The sequence below is a fragment of the Natator depressus genome, chromosome 1 (assembly GCF_965152275.1).
Source record: "Natator depressus isolate rNatDep1 chromosome 1, rNatDep2.hap1, whole genome shotgun sequence".
NCBI classification, from domain to species: Eukaryota; Metazoa; Chordata; order Testudines; family Cheloniidae; genus Natator; species Natator depressus.
In genome coordinates this window covers 255,317,644-255,338,035 of record NC_134234.1, presented here as the reverse complement: position 1 = coordinate 255,338,035, position 20,392 = coordinate 255,317,644, and the positions used below count along the sequence as shown (strand labels likewise).

At 44.2% G+C, this 20,392-nt stretch overlaps 1 protein-coding gene across 3 annotated transcripts in view; it reads left to right on the top strand.

The window, feature by feature from the left end:
- Positions 1-20,392, top strand: part of DDX17 (DEAD-box helicase 17) — a 28,528-nt gene that overhangs the window by 3,342 nt on the left and 4,794 nt on the right. Inside the window, exons 2-13 of one of the 3 annotated variants that reach the window (XR_012637180.1) lie at positions 1,947-2,085; positions 9,263-9,362; positions 9,687-9,820; positions 11,300-11,365; positions 11,694-11,835; positions 14,846-15,006; positions 15,091-15,263; positions 15,630-15,740; positions 16,240-16,301; positions 16,695-16,754; positions 16,907-18,391; positions 18,534-19,114. Coding sequence is in view for 2 of the 3 variants with exons in the window: in XM_074941568.1 (XP_074797669.1) it covers positions 1,947-2,085; positions 9,263-9,362; positions 9,687-9,820; positions 11,300-11,365; positions 11,694-11,835; positions 14,846-15,006; positions 15,091-15,263; positions 15,630-15,740; positions 16,240-16,301; positions 16,695-16,754; positions 18,534-18,613 (1,228 nt within the window). In the remaining variant the exon portion in view is untranslated. Of the gene's footprint in view, positions 1-1,946; positions 2,086-9,262; positions 9,363-9,686; positions 9,821-11,299; positions 11,366-11,693; positions 11,836-14,845; positions 15,007-15,090; positions 15,264-15,629; positions 15,741-16,239; positions 16,302-16,694; positions 16,755-16,906; positions 18,392-18,533; positions 19,115-20,392 lie in introns of those variants that run through there. The other 2 variants (XM_074941568.1, XM_074941567.1) reach the window with 2 other exon arrangements.

Here is a 20,392-nt window from a genome sequence, read left to right as displayed (position 1 = left end):
AAAATGTCAATTAAGTCAGGATCAGTGAATGAAATATGATACATATTGGGGTATTATAAATTCTAAAAGACTCACTTTTTGGAAAGCCAATCTAAAGCTATATTGTGTGTAAGCAGAGCAACATGGAACTGAAATTCTGCGAACTGCATTGTATTTTTATGTCGATGGCAATAAAGCAAACACTCAATGTCCAAATATCTAAGGCCCCAAATTTGCAAACATTCATGCATATATTTAATTTTTACTCACCTATGTACTCCTATTGCCTTTGTCAGTAAAATTACTCAGGTGCACACCTTCAGGGTTCTAAACTAGCATAGTCTGAAGAATGTATTCGATTGTGAAATGCTCCTGTAACTAGTAACTTGCATTGACAGCCCTAAGAAATCATAAAAGATTCAAGTCACTATTTTTATTTACAGGTGGTTGTAAATTACTTTTATATGTTTTATAGTGTTAAATGTGATAAAAGTAAATAAGCACCCGTTTTAGCAATCTGATACAGAATAGAACTACATTTATAGAAAGGAGAAAAGGGATGTCAAGACTGCAGCTTAACCAACATTTTTGAACCTATAACTTAAACGTTTTAACCAGCATCAAATTAACTATAAATTTACCTTGCATTCTACAAGTGTAATCCCCTTTCCTGTTCTGCTTTCTCTGAGTTTTACTCTTTATTGTCACTCTAGCTTCTCTTGGGAAATAACTTTCAGAGAACACTTATTTAACATTTAAAACATTTCCTTGCCAATATTGCAAATAAAACCATGGATTATTAAAACAAAAACGCTTAAATCTAATTTAGTTTTGACCAGAGTGTACATTTTAAAATTTTTCTCAGCTTGGATATTGTAAACCTTTTTTGTTGATAGTTTCTGATTAGTTTCATTTTCTGGTACTCGTGCATTAGCATGATGTTCTGTTTCAGTGGAAATACTTCAGAAGTCTTTTTTCAACTGGAGTTTTTAAAAAAATCAGACACTCTTTCTTGCCTGTAGATTTTTCAAAAGCTTATTCTTTATCATATCTAAAGTTAGAGCAGTGTTGGACCTGACACTATTTAAAATAGCAGCTTCTATTGAAATCTGGCACAATAGTGAAACAATAACAGGTTTTTCAAAGAACTATTTAAAAGATGTACTATTAAGTGAACATTTATAATAGCTAAACTCTTCATGCCAGTCTGTGCTTCAGTTTTCAATACTTCCCAACTGTGTTGTAGGCCAGAAAAACCATGTTTATTCTCCTTTGGATAAATGAATCATTACATATAAATCCCCACCTCTTTTAAAAATAAACAAATAAAAATTAAAAGCAGGGTGGAGTGTATTCCTTATGTGGAGGATACATTGTACTAATTTCTGAGTAGCTCTGCCAGGTATTAAAGAATAAAAACTGACATTTTATTAGCTCTGCCAGGTATTAAAGAATAAAAACTGACATTTTATTTTCTCTCGAGACTTTCTCAGAAGTGTCTAAGAAATGGGACTCGGTTTTTTCCCCCCCATCCAAATACTTCTGCTATGACCCTGGTAAAAATTGTGGCTGCTTTGTAATTGCTTCAGATCTGCTTAGCAAAAACTTTGATATGGACGTCAACTTTTCTCTGTGCTTTATTTGTACGTTGACTGGGGCATATTGATGAGGAGGGAAAGAAAAGGTGAAAGGAATGGTGAAATAGTTAGATTCTACATTAAAAGTAACATTATCATTGGAGTAGTGGTAATTGGGTGATAGACTTTACAGAAGGGAGCAAGAATACAGAAGACCTTCCCAACCCTTGTGTCTAGCAATGTTTTAAGGGGATTTTCAGAGTAACTAAAACTTCAGTATTTGTTTTAGCTTAAAGATAACCGTGAAAGCATCTGAGGAATCTACAAATGCCAGAGCTCTGAAATCCTTTTATAAATTGCTTTTTAAAAAACTTATGTTGATACCCCCAGGTTTGGTAGTCCTCTGCCCCCAAAGAAATTTGGTAATCCAGGGGAGCGTCTGCGCAAAAAGAAGTGGGACCTGAATGAGCTGCCCAAATTTGAGAAGAACTTTTATGTGGAACATCCAGAAGTGGCCAGGCTTACTCCTGTAAGTTTCCTTCTCCTGTCCTTTCCATTTTCAGTGCACCAGAGAATCTTTAAAAGTGGGAAAACGGGATATGAGACTGTATTCTACTTATACTCTCCCTTTCCCTATATTGTTTTGTATATACACTTTGCAGAAAGGTATTTTGAGTGCTTGCTCATGTTCATTCCAATGTAGGTGTGTGCTCACCCCGAGCACCGCCACTGGAAAGCTTTTCCTTTGGTGGTATCTGTTGGGGTGGCGCTGGTGCCCCCTGGAGTCGTGCGCTCATAGTGCCAGTATAAAGGTTCTGCTGACCTGCAACCCCCGTGGTTCCTTTTTACTGACTGTTGCGGTTGCTGGAACTTCAGTTCATTCTTGCTTTTTCCACAAGTACTCCTCTCAGTGGACTTTGATTGTACATAGTTATCTTTATTCGTAGTAGTTACGTTTCAGTTGTTAAATTAGTTAGATTAGCAAACCCCGCTCAGCGGAGCTAGTCCCTCCTGGCAGTGGGGAACGCCTTGTGGTTCGTGCCACAAACTGAAGCCTGTCAGTGATCCCCATTCCAGCTGCCTTAAGTGCGTGGGGGACTCTCACATGTGGGAGCACTTCAAAATCTGCAGAGACTTCAAGCCCCACACCAAAACAGAAAGGGACACCAGGCTTAGGTTCCTCCTCATGGAGGCAGCACTTTGTCCTCCTTCAGAGCGTAGTCATTCCGACTTGGCGCCGAGTACTTCAGCCTCCATAAGAAGTGCCCTGGCTTCTGTTAGGAAGATTCAGTGCCATTCCACATTTCTGGCGCTGAAGAAGGACACTTCTGCTTCTTGGGACTCCCAGCACCATCCATCATCCTAGGTGCCAAAGAAGATCACTCCGGCAAGGGACTTTCGGCATCGTTCTCCATTGCCGGTGCTGAGAAAGAAACAGAAGTCGACGGAGTTAGGGATCGCACCCTGTCCGAAGTCCGTGAGGCAAAGAGACACTAACAGTGTGTGACCCTTGCTGGGCCACTCAGACCCTTGCAACTCACCTGGTGCCGTTGACATTGGCCCCAGAATGGACACCTTTGAGGCTGGCACCGATGGACTCTTCACCATACGAGAGTCGTCGGAGCTCTGCTGCCCTGGCAATACCGTCTGTGCCAGAGGCTTTTGAGGCCACGAGACATTTACTCTGTCTCTTGCTACCACCATCCCCTGCCGTATGGGAGATGTCAGTGGCGGCAAGAGCTCCCCTGGCACCAAGGCCACAGGTGCCGTCATAAGGGAAACCGGTCATCATGGGGCAGCCCCAGTCTCCGCTGGCGCTCTTTGCCAGCACCACTCCACTCTGGTTGCCTAGAAGGGAATATTTGGAGACGGACTGAGAGGTGGAGTCATACGTCTCCTACAGAAGCCGGCATCAACACTCTGGCCAACATCACCTGTTGACAGACCTGGGCCAGGGCATCCCACCTGCGGTTTGGCCTCAAGCACAGTGGCAAGTGCCACTGTGGTGGCCATTCTGGAACCCCTGGGCTTTTCCTCCAGTCCAGGGGTCATAGTCCATAAGGTGTTACTCTATTGTATCGGAGTCTAGAGCACCTCCAGTGCCCTCCTCGGAGCAGGACCCAGGTTTTGGTACTGAGCCTGGGGCTGAATATCAAGACCTGGTACTGTGAGACCTGTCCTGTGCTGAGAGCAAGGAGCAGTGCTCCCTGCATATGCAGGTTTTCTCTTCCTTCTCTCCAGATGAGGCGGTGACAGGAATGGACATTGTGTCCTCCCAGGTTAATTACAGGGCGCATAAGTAGCTCCTCAAAAGAATAGCACAAAACCTCGGTTAGAGGAGATAAAGGAGTCCTGCCATGCTCTGGTGGATATTCTAGCTGCACTGGACCCCTCAAGAGAGACTTTGCCCTTCAATGAGGCTATTATGGACCCCATCAAGGCCTTATGGCAGACCACAACATCCTGTCAGCCAATGGCAAAAAGGATGGAGAAAAAGTACTTTTTTCCAGCTAAAGGGTTTGAACTCCTGTACGCTCATCCACCAGTGGCCTCACTGGTATAGTATCAGCCGTCAACGAGCAGGAGTGACAGGATCCAGAAGGTCCAAGGCCAAGGATGTCAAAAAGCTAGACCTTTTTGACAAAGGTCTATTCAGCTGGCAGCCTCCAGCTCAGGATCGCAAATCAGCAAGCGCGCCTGAGCAACTATGATTTTAATTCCTGGGACTGTGTGGCAAAATGTAAAGAATTATTACCGTAGGAGTCCAGATGCGAATTTGCAGTCCTAAAGGGAAAATCCATGGCAAGGGTGTCCCTACAGGCAGTCTTGGATGCAGCAGACTCTGCAGCCTGATCTGTGGTGGCAGTGTGGAGAAGCTCCTGGCTTCAATCCTCGGGCCTACCACACAAGATGCAGCAGACATTGCAGGACCTCCCTTACCAGGATACATCACTCTTTTTGGAGCAGGCAGACTCCAAACTGCACAGCCTGAAGGACTTGAGAGCCACACTCAAGTTTCTAGGGCTTCATACACCAGTTCCCTCTAGGAAATACTTCAAGCCCCAACCAGCTACTGGTTTCTAACAGGTAACTGCCCAGCAAGACTATAATAAGAGGGAGGAGCAGGGGCTATAGGAGAGGATCTCCGCCCCAGTCTAAGGGTGTACTGCCTCCGCACCCCTTCATGACACCTGGCAGGGTCTAAGCAGGCCTTTAGATAGGACACTTGGGGATGATGTACCAGAAAAATTTGTGGATCCATTTTCCTCATTTTTTGTGAACCGATTATCCCACTTCTATCAGGTGTGGGCCTGTATTACTTTGGATCTCAGGGTGCTACGCAAAATAGCACTGGGATACACCCTTCCGTTCAGTTCCTTCCAACCCCCTCTCCCTTTCCCTCTTCAGGCACCCTTCTCACAAACAATTTCTAGCCCAAGAGGTGCAGTTTCTCCTAAGGGTGAGAGCACTGGAGGAGGTTCCACAGGAGTTAAGGGGCCGGGGGCTCTACTCCCATTATTCCCTAATCCCTACAGCCAATGGCAGTCTCAGACCGATTCTGGACCTGTGAAACCACAATTGATGTATGAAAGAGCTCAAGTTCCGCATGGTTTCCTTGGTCTCCATCATCCTCTCCCTGGATCCAGGGCACTGGTACGCCACCCTCAATTTGAAGGATGCTTTTTCATATTTCAATCTTTCAGGGACACAGAAGGTTCCTCAGATTTATTGTGAAGGACGAGCTCCCGTTCAGCCTATCGGTGTCCCCTCAGATGTTCATGAAGTGCATGGCAGTTATGGCAGCCTTCCTGATGAGACAAGGGGTTCAGGTCTACCCTTATTTCAATGACTGGCTGATCAGAACAAGGCCCAGGTGGAATCCGATATAACGTTTAATACAGTCAACTTTCTAGGAATTAGGTCTGCTAATAAATGTGCAGAAGTCTCTCTCCCTGGTTCAAAGCACAGAATTAACTGGGGCGATCCTCAACTTGGTCCCAGCCAAAGCCTTCCTCCCAGAAGCTTGATTCCCAGCAATAGGGATGCTTATAGAGAGCCTCAGAAATCACCCCATCACCACAGCACACCTTCAAGCGTGGCTGGCACTTAGTGGGCCAACATCGCGGTTATCACACTTCCCTCATCAGTGATCACCTTCCTTCTTTGGTGGTTGGCAATGTTTGCAAGAGTCCATTTTCAGGACCCCAACCATAAGAGTGTCTCATCGCAGATGCTTCTGGGATGGGCTCGGGAGCTCACTTGGGGTCCCTCAGAACCTCTGGTCTCCAAAAGAGCTCACTACACATCATCAGGGAACTTTCGCCTGGACTGCCAAGCATTCCAGCCCCACATGGTGGGCAAGTGCATGTCAGTTCTCACAAACACAACAGTGATGTTCTATAGCAACATGCAGGGTGGAGCACGCGCTTCTCACCTGTGCCAAGAAGCACTTTGCTTGTGGGAATTCTGCATAGCCCACTCAATCGACCTCAAACCCGCCTATCTCTTGGGGTCGCAGAACGAGTTAGCGGTCTACCGTAGCTGATCCTTCTCCAACCATCACAAGCAGTCCATCCGTCCAGATGTTGTGAAGGGCATTTTCCAGAAGTGGGGGACTCCCCAGATAGATCTGTTCATGATGAAGCACAACAGGAAGTGTATCCGGTTCTGCTCCTTCCTGGTTCACAGTCCGCAGTTGCTCGCAGATGCCTCTCTTCTCCCTTGAATGGGCCATCTTTTTTACACATTCCCTTCCATTTGTCTCGTACGCAAGGCCTTGCTGAGAGTCAGAAGGGACAAAGCGAGTCTCATCCTGATAGCCCGAGCCTGGCCATGTTTGCACTGGTTCACCACGCTCCTAGACCTCTTGGTGGAAACGCCAATCCGTCTGCCGCCCTTTCCAGACCTCATCTCCCAGGATCATGGCCATCTAGGTCATCCAAACTTCGAGTCCCTTCTTCTCATGGCCTGGAAGCTCTATGGCTGAACCTCGTAGAGCTAGCATGCTCAGCGCTGGTTCGCAAGGTGCTTTTAGAGAGCAGAAGATCCTCCACTAGAGCCACTTACTGGCAGAGTGGAAAAGATTCTCAATCTGGTCTACGAAGAAAGGTGCTACAGCTACACAGATAACATTACATTCGTTCTAGATTACTTGCTGCACTTGAAACAGGAAGGCCTAACCGTGTCATCTATTAGGGTCCATCTAGCTGCATTCTTGGCCTTTTACCCATGGGTGAACGGCTGTTCTGTTTTCTCAAACTCCATTTGTAGTTGATTACTTAAGCGCCTTGAGAGATTGTATTCCCATGTATGGCAACCAGTCCCTCCCTGGGATCTCAACTTGGTGTTGGCAAGGCTAACAGTACCCCTTTTGAACCGTTGGCAACATGCTCTCTGCTCTACCTGTTCTGGAAGGAGGCCTTCCTGGTGGACATTACTTCTGCCAGGAGTGTTTCAGAGATCCGGGCCTTTGCTTCAGAACCACTCCATACGATATTGTTCAAGGGCAAGGTCCAGTTGCGTCTGTATCCGGCCTTCCTCCCTATGGTGGTTTTACAATTCCATAGTAACTGGGATATCTTCCTACTGGCCTTTCCGAAACCTCATGCCAATAGGGAGGAACAGAGGCTCCACTTGCTGGACATCAGACGTGCCCTAGCCTTCAACGTAGAAAGGACTACATCATTTTGGAAATCTATTCAGCTGTTTGTAGCTATTGTAGACAGGATGAATGGTCTTCCAGTCTCAGCCCAGAAAATTTCATCATGGATCTCCTCCTGTATCCATACATGCTAAGATGTGGTAAAAGTCCCCACTCCTCCTGCCCTGATGGTGCATTCCACAAGGGCCCAAGCATCTTTGGCAGCATTTATGGCTTAAGTTCCTATCCAGGATGTTTGTAGAGAGGCATCGTGTCATCACTTCACACTTTCGCATCTCACTATACCATCACCCAGCAGGCTAGAGATGATGCTGGGTTTGGCCAAGTGGTGTTACAATCCGCATATTAGAGAGCACTTGAAGAAAAAATGGTTACTAACCTTTCATAACTGTTCTTCGAGATGTGTTGCTCATGTCCATTCCAACCCCCCCGCCTGTCCCTCTGTTGGCGTTAGCTGGCGAGAAGGAACTGAGGGAGCTGTGGGTTGGCGGAATCCTTTATACCAGCCTTTTTCATCTGTCTTGTGTGCTTCTAAATTTCCTTTTCCCCCATTGTTAAAATTGGATTTTAAATACAAGACTTAAAATATCATTCTTTTCTAATCCATCATCTCCTTGCTTGACCTGTCTGGTTCTATCAGTGAGGCATATCTGATGCCATGATTTATTATTGTGGATATGAGCTACTCTACATCAGGGAAGTTTTTGAACAAATTGAACAGTTGACGGAAAACAAAACAGAATAGTCTGTTTGAATCACAGATGCTGCTGCTAATGGATGAGAAATTTTAGGAACAGTCCGTTGCCCTTTTCATCATTTATTTTTAATCCCATCTTCCTGGTTTTTTCCTTTAGACCCCTCTATATACAGAAAATAAAAGGTGTATAATAAACTGAATTATCTTTTTAATCTCCTTTCTTGGCAAATACACCCTCAATAGGAAATAGTTCTTTGACCATATGTTCATATAGGTGCTCAGTTGTAGGATGCACACGCCTGTGTGCTCAGTCGGACCATTGAATCAGCAAGGTCCTCATCTTCACACTGTGCAATCTCAAGCGAGGGTATGTAGGGAGGCACAGAAATGCCGCTGCTGCAGTTCCTTTTCAAACATCTGCAGCTCTAGACAGAGCAGATGCATGTCCACTGCTTCCTAGAAGCTCTTTCCAGCCTGTATTGTATTGTACTTATTTCCTCTTACTTTGCACAAGATTGTGCTTTGGCGGGAGGGGGATTCCACCATCCCAGTTTCCTGGGAATGTTTCCTTGCCCTTTCTCTTCAGCCTAGTTTCTGAGGTATTCTGAAAATACAGAATACATACAAATACATTTTGAATTTTCTGTATGTATTTTGTATGAATACCCTTTGTATGTATTTTCAGAATGTTTTCCCTCTCCTCTGTGTTTATGTGAAGGGGTCTCACAAATGGGAAAGTAACATAGGTTTAATCCAAAACATGCATTAATGGAAGTCTTTCCATTGACTTCCCTAGGTTTTGGATTAGGCCCAATACTGGGGAAATAGTGAAACTGACTTTGCACAAAGTACTGTGAAATGTGCAAAGTAAACTGGAAGCGTAGAGAAATATTTTTCCTAATCCTTCAGTTAAGCTAACCTGGGATGTTACTTATAATAATTAAAGAGGTACAAATGTTTTAGAAAATGTTGTCAGTGTCCTACTTCAAAAATAATTGGGACTTAATTTATCATTGCTATGTTTCTGAGTAATGTTTTCCACAAGAAAGGAAATGTTAGTTCACAAGTGGTTCTGAGCAGCAGTTCTAGGTGATAGCTGCTATAGCACGGAGCTCTGCACGGAGCTCCCATTTAATTGCATTGATGGAAAGAGAGGGACCGCCCTGCTTCATCCTTAGTGAGTAGAAATCTATTTTGCTTCCTTACACAATCAGACCTCTCAACCAGGCTGTCAGCTAAAGCATTTGTGGAATTTATTAATAGTTGACATCAGAAACGTGTATTACGTTGCTTCTGACAACCTGGAACTTTGTGTTTTTTGTTTTTTTTCCCCCTCTACCTAACTAGTATGAAGTTGAAGAACTGCGACGAAAGAAAGAGATTACAGTTAGGGGGACAGATGCTTGCCCCAAACCTGTGTTTGCCTTCCACCATGCTAACTTCCCACGTGAGTATTCTGTCATTCAAGATGCTGATCAGCTTTGTTGTTGGAGTAAGGGAGGAGTGCTGGAATAACACCCTTCCGATCAGACCTGTTTGGTTCTAGAAAGATTTTGTCAGATCTACTGTAGCTTTAGAGATCTTAATCAGAAAAGTTAACCTTTAAGGAATCCTCCTGCTTGTCATACCCGAGACTCTCAAAGTGAGAAACTTGAAATTGCTCCCAAACTGGGTTCTGTAGGAAAATTTCCCCAGCACTTGTCTTTGAACTGATGGCTTTTACTCAGATGTACATAGTTTGTGTTCTTCACTTTTTTTGTTTAACTTGCAGAGTATGTAATGGATGTCTTGATCGATCAGAATTTCACAGAACCCACTCCAATTCAGTGCCAGGGCTTCCCATTGGCCCTCAGTGGCCGAGACATGGTGGGCATCGCTCAGACAGGCTCCGGGAAGACATTGGCAGTACGTGTTTGTGACCATTTCCTCTTAGTTGCTTTGTATGAGTTTCTTCTTGCTTTGCATCTCTTGGTTGGTCATTCAGACATGTGCAAAGGAAGGGTGATAGCGTTTTAAAATATGTTCTGTCTGTGTTGTAGGTGGGATAGTTAAGTAGTAACAAGCACGTGGTTTGTTTTGTGTGCCTGATCTTGTCTATTTTCTGCTTGGCTGTCACACAGCCAATGTTTCCATTTTTTAGAGGGGAGCATATGTTTGTTTTTTTTAAATGGACCTCACTTACTGGTTGACTTAGTTACACAAGTTAAAACCACAAAGGCTAATACAGGCTCGTACTTCCAACTGACATAGGCAGGAGTAGTAGGCATGTTCCCTCTAATTTTTGCCACCCATGTGCAGAATGAATTTGTGGTGATGTGTGACACATCTCCATATTGGTGCACATAACAAAATTCTTGTGGCGGGGGTGGGGTCAAGGGGTTTGGTGTGTGGGAAGGGGCTCAGTGCTGGGGCAGAGGGTTGGAGTGTGGGCGGGGGTGAAGGCTCTGTCTGGGGCTGTGGGCTATGGGGTGGGGCCAGGGACGAGGGGTTTGAGGTGCAGGCTGTGACAGGGAGAGAGGACTCCTCCCAGCTCTCTCTCCCCCCTCAGCAGCACCTGGGCTGGGGAGGAGAGGTGCCGCTTGCATGGCCCCGGCAGGTCCAGGCTGGGTTGGGGCCATGGGAGGGGCATCACGACCCTGGACCCAACCCAGCCTGGCCTGGAGCTGCCGCAGCCATGGGAGAAGCGCCCCAGCCACAACCCAGCCTGGCCCAGAGTTGCTGTGGGACAGGCACCTCTCCCCCCACTGCGGCCCAGAGCACACCCAGCGCTCGCTACGCATTAGGTGACTCCCTGGCTGTTGCCTGGGGGAGCATGTTGAGCTGCTGCATGGGACATAATGGCAAAGAGACGCTCCTCCCGTTTCACGCATGACGTGTTTGAGTCGCCTTGCTGCCACTGTGCCAAAGCCTTGGCGTGAACGGGGCTTGGAAACGCGTTTTGGCTGAACAAGGCGCTCCACGGCAGCCTCGGGACAGGCTGGGTTGGGGCCATGGGAGAGATGCCTCTCCCCCAGCCGCAACAGGTCTGTGACTGGGCTGGGTTGCGTCCGGGGCTGGGGGAGAAGAATCTCTCCCTGCTGCAGCCCTGAGTGCCTGCGTGGCGCTTAATAGGCTGCTGTGGGGCCGCGCAGCTTAGAGGGAACTTAGGTTGTAGGTGCTCGTTAATTCAGAAAGTCAGGCTGTCTTCTATTATGTACCTAAATATAGACATCCAAGTTTGAAAGCTTTATTTTGCGGACACTAAAGCATGTGGTACTTGTCACTGCTTGAGGAACGATGTTAAGCTAAATTCACCATTACCAGGATCCAATATGATAATCTTCGGCATGATCTAATATGGAAAACCCCTGTCTCTTAATTTTCATTAATTTTCTTCTATTTCAGTACTTGCTGCCTGCAATTGTTCACATTAACCACCAGCCATATTTGGAGAGGGGAGACGGTCCAATTGTAAGTGGTCCTCAGTTTTTTCCTTTTTACACGTATTATATACAGTTAACAGAAATGTGTAGGTTAATTTTGCACCACAGTGCCATAGAGAGAAAGTTGAGAACTGTTCATTGTAGCAGTGTGGGTAGCACGTTCCGTGTATCAAAAGCCCAGTGATGATTATCGGCATGTACTAGAGCCGCTGTTAGTTGTTTTCTAGGTAATTGCATGCGACAATCTAGTCAATTCTGCCTCTGATACCTGAACAGAGATAATTAATTATCTTAGCTTGAAACAGTGTTCTCCGCTCAGCTATCCTGGACGGGTTCTTTTTTTTTCCTCCCCGCAGTGTTTGGTTCTAGCTCCTACCCGAGAGCTGGCCCAGCAAGTCCAGCAGGTGGCTGATGATTATGGCAAATGCTCAAGACTTAAGAGTACCTGTATATATGGAGGAGCACCCAAAGGTCCCCAGATTCGAGACCTGGAGAGAGGTAATGGTATTCTTGTGTGTTTACAAATTCACTGTTGCAGGAGCTGTGCTTAAGGTAGCAGGAAAATATGATACTGTAAAATATATAGTGAGAAGTGATTTTCTTTTTAAAAAAAACCTGTTTGGGAAGGTGCTATCTACTGCTACAATTCACTGCAGTTGTACCTCCAGTCAGAGCCATGGTGTGCATACAACAGTACCAGTCATCCACATTTGTCTTGCAACTTATTTAGATAGCTCTTTTTCCTCCCCTCTTTTCTCTGTGCACCCTCCCCATATGACAGTCTCTACAGTTGCCAACTTTCTAATCGCACAAAACTGAACACCTTACCCCTGCTCCTTCGCTGAGGCCACACCCCCTTCCCCTGTGGCCCCCCATGCCTAGGAGCCAGACCTGCTGGCTGCTTCCAGGGTTCAGTGCGGAGCCAGGACAGGTAGGGACTAGCCTACCTTACACCCGCCGCTCCGCCTACTGGACTTTTAACAGCCGGTTGAAAACTGGACACCTGGTCACCCTTAGTGTCCGCTTCTCCCTGTTTATTGGGAAGAGACCACATTTATTGACTGTGGGTCAAGGTTTAGGATTGACTATCCCTCAGGTTGAACTCCAAGCATTCTGCCTCCAAAGTTGTTTAAAGGGTCAACCTCAATTTCTTAGTATATAGCAGAACTTTTTTTAAAAAAAATCTACAAGTTTCCTTCAGACTTTTTTGTTCTCAGAGGTTTGCCTTCATAAACTGTATCTTCAGTTGGAGTGGGGGAGAATTGGCATAATTTCTGGAGTGTGATTTATACTAGAAATTAGGTTGGCATAACTCCTGTTCAGGGTTGTGAAAAATCCACACCCCTGAACAACATAGTTAAGCTGACCTAAGTCCCTGTGTTGACCGTGCCCTGTCTACAGAAGAATTCTTCCGTCAGCCTAGCTACTGCCTCTCGGGGAGGTGTATTATCTACGCCATTGGGAGAACCTTTGCCGTCAGTATACGTTTTGCCTACAGTGAAGCGCTACACTTCGCAGCTGTGCAGCTGTAGCATGTTAAGTCTAGACATACCCTACAGCATGAACTTCTCTACCCTATTTCTCCTCAAAAATAGTGACACCAAGGGGAAAGAATAAATGCCCTACTGTTTCTCATCCTTCTGAAGCAGTCCTTGGATGCAAGAATGCACAGGCTGCATGGGCCTCTGAAAGATGAGGTGTCCTCTGAAACACTTAAGGCCAAATCCCCTGCACAGCAACCAGGGAGCTTTTCTTCCTATGCGTAGTCAACATACCCTTTCTAACTGTCATCTCTTCCATAAGGATGGTTCAGAGTTAAGCATGCTGTCCGGAGAGCCACAGTTCTGTGTGGGCCACCAAGATAAAATAGTGCCCTAGAGTCACCCAGTTTCCCCAAGGGCAACTTCATTGATCCAAGAATGTAGGGTTAATTTCATTCTGCCCCAAACCAAAGAATCATAACATAATAGAATGGCGTGAGAAAGATGGGAGGAGGGTCTGTCAAGGTATATCTAAACTGTACAGACCTCTTCAGGAAATCCAAGTTTCTCTTATACATCCCTGTAGTCAAAGAAAAGACCTGTTCCAAAGCTTCAGTATTCCCATAGATAAAGGCATGCATAGCAGAAGCCTAAAAGACCAAAGGTGCAGCCCCACCCAAGAAAATCTTCACACAATCCACTAGAGAAGCAGTGACTTCCTGGGTAGAGAGGTCAGAACTCATGAAGAGATCTGTGGAGCCACAGCTTGGTCCCTTGTCATGCTTTCTCCAGGTGTTACAAAGTAGACATCGTCTCCTCTAGGAGTGTAGCATTTGATTGGGAAGTGCTAAAGAATATGTTGCCCTTAGTCTTTCAGATTGCCCTCCTTTTTGTGTAAATAGTTGGTGAGAATCCTCTTCTCACTGTAAACGCTGTCAAATATAGAGAGTATAGAGAAGGAAAAGCTTTTTTCAGCTCTAAATTTTCTTTTTGGGATTCTTTTATGACCAACTGTTTACACTGCTGTGGAGGAATGAATTAACATCAGTGTGTGTTAAATACAGTGGATCTAAGAGGAGTCTTTCTCTTGAGTCTCTACTTTGACCTTGGACTCAATGCTCTGTTACAAATGTTTGTTCTATATGTTGCCCTTAAGTATATTAGTATTTTTTCCTCCAGCTTTGGAAGCTGTTGTTCTTGGAATTTGGTCTGAAGTCCTGGCCTAGAACTAAAAGATTTGGTCTGCCACCAGCAGCCAGGGACTGTTGGATATGGAGTTTCCTCAGAGAGGAAAATTCTACCTTCCTCAATCTCTAAACTGCTCACTGGACAGCTCCATGAGTTTGGAGGGCTTAACTGTGAGACTCAAATGGAAATAATGTCTCCTTTTTAGGAACATGAGAATTGTCATACTTAACCATTAGTCTCTTTAGGCTTATATCTTGCATAGTAGCAGATGCTACAGAGGAAAACAGATGCCCATCTTCCACAATAATTACCTAATTTAAACAATACTGTACAACACTTCCTCTTTCTGTATACAAAGCCATCTGAGAAAATGAAAGGTTGAGCTATCCAGTAGCTGTTGAATAGGGTGTGGCTTCCTGTGTTACTAAGGGGCTGATTAGATACAGTATTGGAAACTTAGCTGGGACTTAAACTTTTATTCCTCTACAAACTAAGCTCTCTAGAGTTAATATCTTTGGATGAGGGGGATTCAGCTGGACTAGAAGCATTGGTTAATTTTACCTTTTCTGCTATTGTTGAGTCTTTACATTTCCTCTTCCTTGTAAATTCTGGGAGGAGGCTGTCTGCTCCTGGACTGTATTCAAGGTTCTAATGGTAGTGTAACAGTAACTTCAGAATGGCTAATAAAATGATTAAGGATGTCTAGAGTTCCTGGTAAAATAGTAGTGACTCAGTCTAACGCACACATATAAGGGAAGTGTTGTAACAAATTTACTGCCAGAAGTGTGGGTTTTTTTATGACACTAGAAATATAAGCCCCTCCCTCTTGTGTGTTGAAGGCGTTGAGATCTGCATTGCTACACCTGGCCGCTTGATTGACTTCCTGGAGGCAGGAAAGACCAATCTTCGTCGATGTACGTACCTTGTGCTGGATGAAGCGGATAGGATGTTGGATATGGGCTTTGAACCCCAAATTCGTAAAATTGTTGACCAGATAAGGGTACGTGAACCTCTGATTTATAGTTTCCTTCAAATTCCCACTCAAAATATATCATCCAAATAACATCTTTTCCCTTTCTTTTAGCCTGACCGGCAAACTCTAATGTGGAGTGCCACTTGGCCAAAGGAAGTGCGCCAGCTTGCTGAGGATTTTCTGCGTGACTATGTTCAAATCAATGTGGGCAACCTGGAGCTGAGTGCTAACCACAACATCCTGCAAATAGTGGACGTATGCATGGAGAGCGAGAAGGACCATAAGTATGGCTGTTGTTCTGCTATCCCAGTTTTTGGGGGGGGGGGGGGGGTGGAGTGGGAGAGGAAGGAGGCTTAAAATCTTCATTGCACGGGAGTATTTTTAAAAATGATCAGTCCACTGCAGTTACTTGCAGTCATGTAATTTTTCACTACTGAAACTTGCCAACCAGTTTAATCCCCTTGTCATCTAGTTGCTTATAGCTGTTTACTAATGTTATTAAATAGTAAGATAATTTAACTCTTCATAAATAGTACTGAACCAGTTTTCTCTTAAGTGGTTGCTTATTACAGGCGTTCTCTCAAAATAATATGTTGAAAGCTCTCTCCTGTGTTCTTGTAAATACATCTTGGCTCTTCCTTTTGTTTTAGACTAATTCAACTGATGGAAGAAATCATGGCTGAGAAAGAGAACAAAACTATCATATTTGTTGAGACAAAAAGACGATGTGATGACCTCACCCGAAGAATGCGCAGGGATGGGTGAGTATCTTGTTTACGGTTTTTATTTCCCATTAGGAATCCCTAAACTGTAGTGTGGGGAGAAAGAGGGGGCAATGCTTATGTTGCTAGACTTGGAAGTGGTCTTTCCCTTCAGCCCTGTAGCCAGATGCAGTACTGGGGCTCCTGGAAGGTTCCATCACATTGAAGCACTATATAAGAGGGACAGCGTGCTGGCCTACTTGGGACATAATGAATGCTGCAACGTGTATGAGACTGTCATGGCAAAGGGATTTTCTCAGTATAGTAGGCATGATTGGATTAAGCACTAGTTATTAGTACCTGTAAGAATGATGGGTGCTTTCAGCCTGTACAGAAACAGATCCCTCACGAATAGTTTACATTTTAAGTAGAGAACTGACAAAGGAGGGAAGGAATGCATAAGTATTTCTTAATGATTTTAATCCTTGCCTGTTTTCTCTTAACATTAATAAAGCTTCTTGTTACCTCTCTAAAATAATGTGCATCTTCCATTTGGCAGCTGGCCAGCTATGTGTATCCATGGAGATAAGAGTCAGCCAGAAAGAGACTGGGTACTTAATGGTGAGTACAGTGTCTGGGAGAGCTGATAACTTGAACTATTGAAGATCTTCTGCTTGATTTAGGCAAACACATTTCCCCCTATGTTGTCTTTCTCTGAGATGCACACACTATCTGTGTTAATTGATTTGCCTGTAGTCCTAAAATGGTTTTTGTTTAGCCTTTGTACTTGTTAATTTCAGTACTGGGAGGTTGTTGCAGAGAACCACTCCTCTGTGTCTAGCCCAAAAGGATTTGACAACTTCCAGGCAGTCTTTGTGTGCTTCCCATGTTTCTCTCTCAAAAAAATTCCCATTCTGTTTGGATTCTGGAAAGGACATGCATAAGTTAAATCCACAGTCTTCAGCATAGTTTGTGACTCCTAGTCTGTTTTCACAGTGGATTCTTGTCTTGCAGAATTCCGTTCTGGAAAGGCTCCTATCCTCATCGCTACAGATGTTGCATCTCGTGGGCTAGGTTTGTACATACAGGCCTCTCTTGCCTGCTGCTCCATATTTTTCTTCTTTGAACTCAAAAATATTTTCTTAAAAAATTCAAAGCGTGATTTTCCCCCACATGTGAAATACCTTTTTTTAACATTACTCTTTTTTTTTCTTTCATATTCAAAGTCTCTTCCTGCTCCTAATGAACAGGCTTTGGTCTGCAGCAAGGCCTAGGCATGACTAATCGATCGCCAAGAGGGAGAAGAGACGTCCAATTATGCTACCCAATCCTTCCACTGCTCCCACTTCCTCCCCAATTCCAGCTTTTTGCGGCTGGATGGCTAGGGCTGGATTGCTCCCAGTTTACAGAGGGGATCAGATAAAAGTTGAAATAGAGAGTTGTGTGGAAGAGTAGTTCAACATAAAATAATTTACAATACATAGATGATATATACAAATAAATCCCTTCATACACATAATTTCCCCATCAGATGTGCTCACATCTGGGAAAGCATTGCTCCAGATTTTCTATTTTCACAAATAGCCTTCCCAGCTCTGTGTTAGTTGTAGGCAGGTTCTCTTCTATGCCTTCAACATATACTGTCCAAGTGTGGTGTTGGATCAGAATTACATAGTTTATTTCACTGATGTGAAAATGATCTTTCTGGATGCATAAGTTAAAACACCCCCTTTTAATAAGTATATTTGTAGTATGAAACCTTTGTATTTAAACATTAACCTTTCTCCCTTATACATTTGCCCAGTGTAAGTTTAGAAATATTCTAAAGCAGTTTTGGTCCTTCTGCATTCTTACACTTTCCAGACTTGGCAAAGACCACTGTTGAGGGCCATATACCAGAGTTAGTGCCTCAGTGGTCTGTTCCATTGTGGCAAATCTTAAGTAAAACTATTGCAAGTGATCCATGAAGAAGCACAGAGGGAAAATTCTGTGTTTACAGAAGAGTTTTAGTTATTTGAAACCTTTTTTTATATTCTGAAAGGGTGGCTGCACTGTGCATCTCAAGGTCATTTAAATGTTGGCAAACTAGTGTTAACTTGGCAGCCTTCATTCACATAACCTTCACCCCACCCCCACCCCCAAAATTGTCCAATACTTCCTCTAAGAGGTGATTAAATGGACTTCAGTCTCTGCCCTCTAGGGTCATGTCTGGACCTGTGCAGTTAGAACTTGGGCCTGTTGGGAGAAGGGACTGAGGCCGGAAACTAGTTTATATGAAAGAGAGCTGCTTTCTGTAGCAGTGGTTTTTAAACAGGCTTGCTATGTGCTGGTAGCTTCTTTGTGCATCTTGCCTAGACATTTAAAACAGCCCCACCCCCAAAAATGCTCCCCCAAAACAACTCAATTGGATATCTCTCGAGAAAACACTCCCTGTTCCCCCCCACCCCACTTCACCCAAGCGGTGGGGGAAAGGTGCCATCGTCTGTTTCTTGTTACTAAACAACATCTCTGCTTGTTTTGGGGCCCTGAGTTTGCTGCTTTTTAAAATAAAGTCACTTAACTGGCAAACTTCTGGACGACTTCCTCCAAGATCCTGGAAAGTGAAGGCTACTACATAAATAACTTAAAACAGGGGTGCGCGCTTTTTGGCTGAGTCACCAGGGCTTTCCCTCATCCCAATGGAATATTGGTTTCCAAAAAGCTCCTTCCAGGTAAGTTCTGGGTCCCATAATGACTTCTTTGTGATAATCTCCAGAAGAGAGGTCCTCCCTCTGCACTGATTTTTTTTTTTGTTACTCTTCACTCTGTTAAACTAAAAACATTGAATTTCTTTTGTTTTGTTTTCTTTAACAGAAGCTTTGATATCAGCTGCAGATCATTCTCAGTGCAGGGTCGGGGGCATATCTACACTGGTGGTCGAAGCAGCTCTCTAGACGAGCATGTCTGCTAGTTTATATCACTCCTGATTAACAGTCAGAGACTCAATCTGTGCCATAGGGTATTTTGGTTGTCTGACAAAGGGTATGTGTCCCAGGCAGCTGGCCAGATCACTTTTACAATTTGTTCTTGATCTTGCTACGTTATCTTCTAAAAGCGCAGGAAGATTGTGACTGTGCCCAAATACATTGGAGCATGCTAGACTGGAGAAACCAAATCTTGTACTTGCTCTGATCTTTCTTCAGCCTGATATGTGCACATACAGGACCACCTTTTTAATCTGGAGAACATCCCCTGCCTTTTCTGGCCTTCCCCTCAAAAAAAATCAAGTCAGTAGTGTCTGTGCTATTAGCTACGATTCCGGGTGCTTTCTGCCAGGAAAGCGCTTCCCTGTACCCACTGGTAATTCAACTCGCTTTGCTGCTCATGGATGTGCGGAACGGGATTGGCTAAGGATCATGTAGCCTGCTGCTTGTCAGACTCTAGTTAAACTCTGGCTGTGAAGATGTGATTGTGGCTATCATATTTTCCCCTCCCTTACCATACACTTTTCCCATTAAAATAGTCTGTTATTGCACCAAGGACCCTAGTTGGAGACTCGCGCAGCCCCCTGTGAAATCTGCCTTCTCACTCCCTTTTTGGTGTGATTCAGGACTTTGGAGTCAGCAAAGACTAAGGAGACCCCTTTGCTGTAATAAGAAACAGACATAAAGTCCCCTCTTGCCACTACACACCCCTTGTTTTTATTTTCTCCCTGTCCCCTCTTTGAAATTGATGAAGTCTGGGCTATAGATGCAGTCTGACCCTTTGGATATAATTTTTGTATCTTCATTTTTTTGACATTCGCCCCTATTAACCCCGGGTGGGGCCAAAAAGCGTTGGAGGACCTGAAATTTTTACCTGAACCCAGGTTCTCCGGCACTTCACAACCAAATGGGGCTACAGAGAAGCATCTAAGCCAGTTCACAGAGCGAGCGTATGTGGGGACTTCTCGCTGCCATGGACCCTTGATGCATGCTCCCCGCGCTCCAGTGGTCCCGTGTCAGAGGGCGGAGTTTTCGAAAGGAGGCCGCCAAAAATAAAAGGCAAAGAGACGGGATCGGCTGCAGCGGTTTCCCACAGGAGGAGGGAGTGTGCATCGGTCTGGTAACAAACAGAGAATGTTTCTCTCTTTTAAAAAAAAAAAAAAAAAATTACAAAAATCTGTGTTTTATCTTGGATATTTTCTGTATATTCTTCTTAAAATACAGATTTTTTTTTTTCATGAACTGTAAGGACATTTTTTATTGTAATACCATTCTGTTTTAACATTGCTTATCATAGCAAATATTTCTTCTACTGTAGGTGTTTTAACTAAAACGTTACACTAACATTTACTTAGTTTCTGCCCCATAAATTTACAAAATCTGATTTCCCAACACAGAACAGAATATTTTGATATCTCCTAGGGTTTAATGGCATTTCTGCAAAAGATACAGCTTTTTTGTCTTTTTGAGCACAGTTACCCAGTTCAGTCTAACATCTGAAGTTTTGACTTGGACAATCTTAAATTCTATGACTAAAATTCAAAAGTTTGCTAACACTGGGCTTAGTAGCATGGTGAAATGTTAGTGCAACGCATTCTCATAATAACTAAGAAGGCAGGTAAAATGTCTTAGTTGTGGTGATATATTTTTTTAAAATAAGTTGGCAGGATTTGACTTATGTGGTGTAACTGGGATGCCATAAATTCTAGGATAGGGGAAGTCATTCAGTATATTTTATAGTCCTTAAAA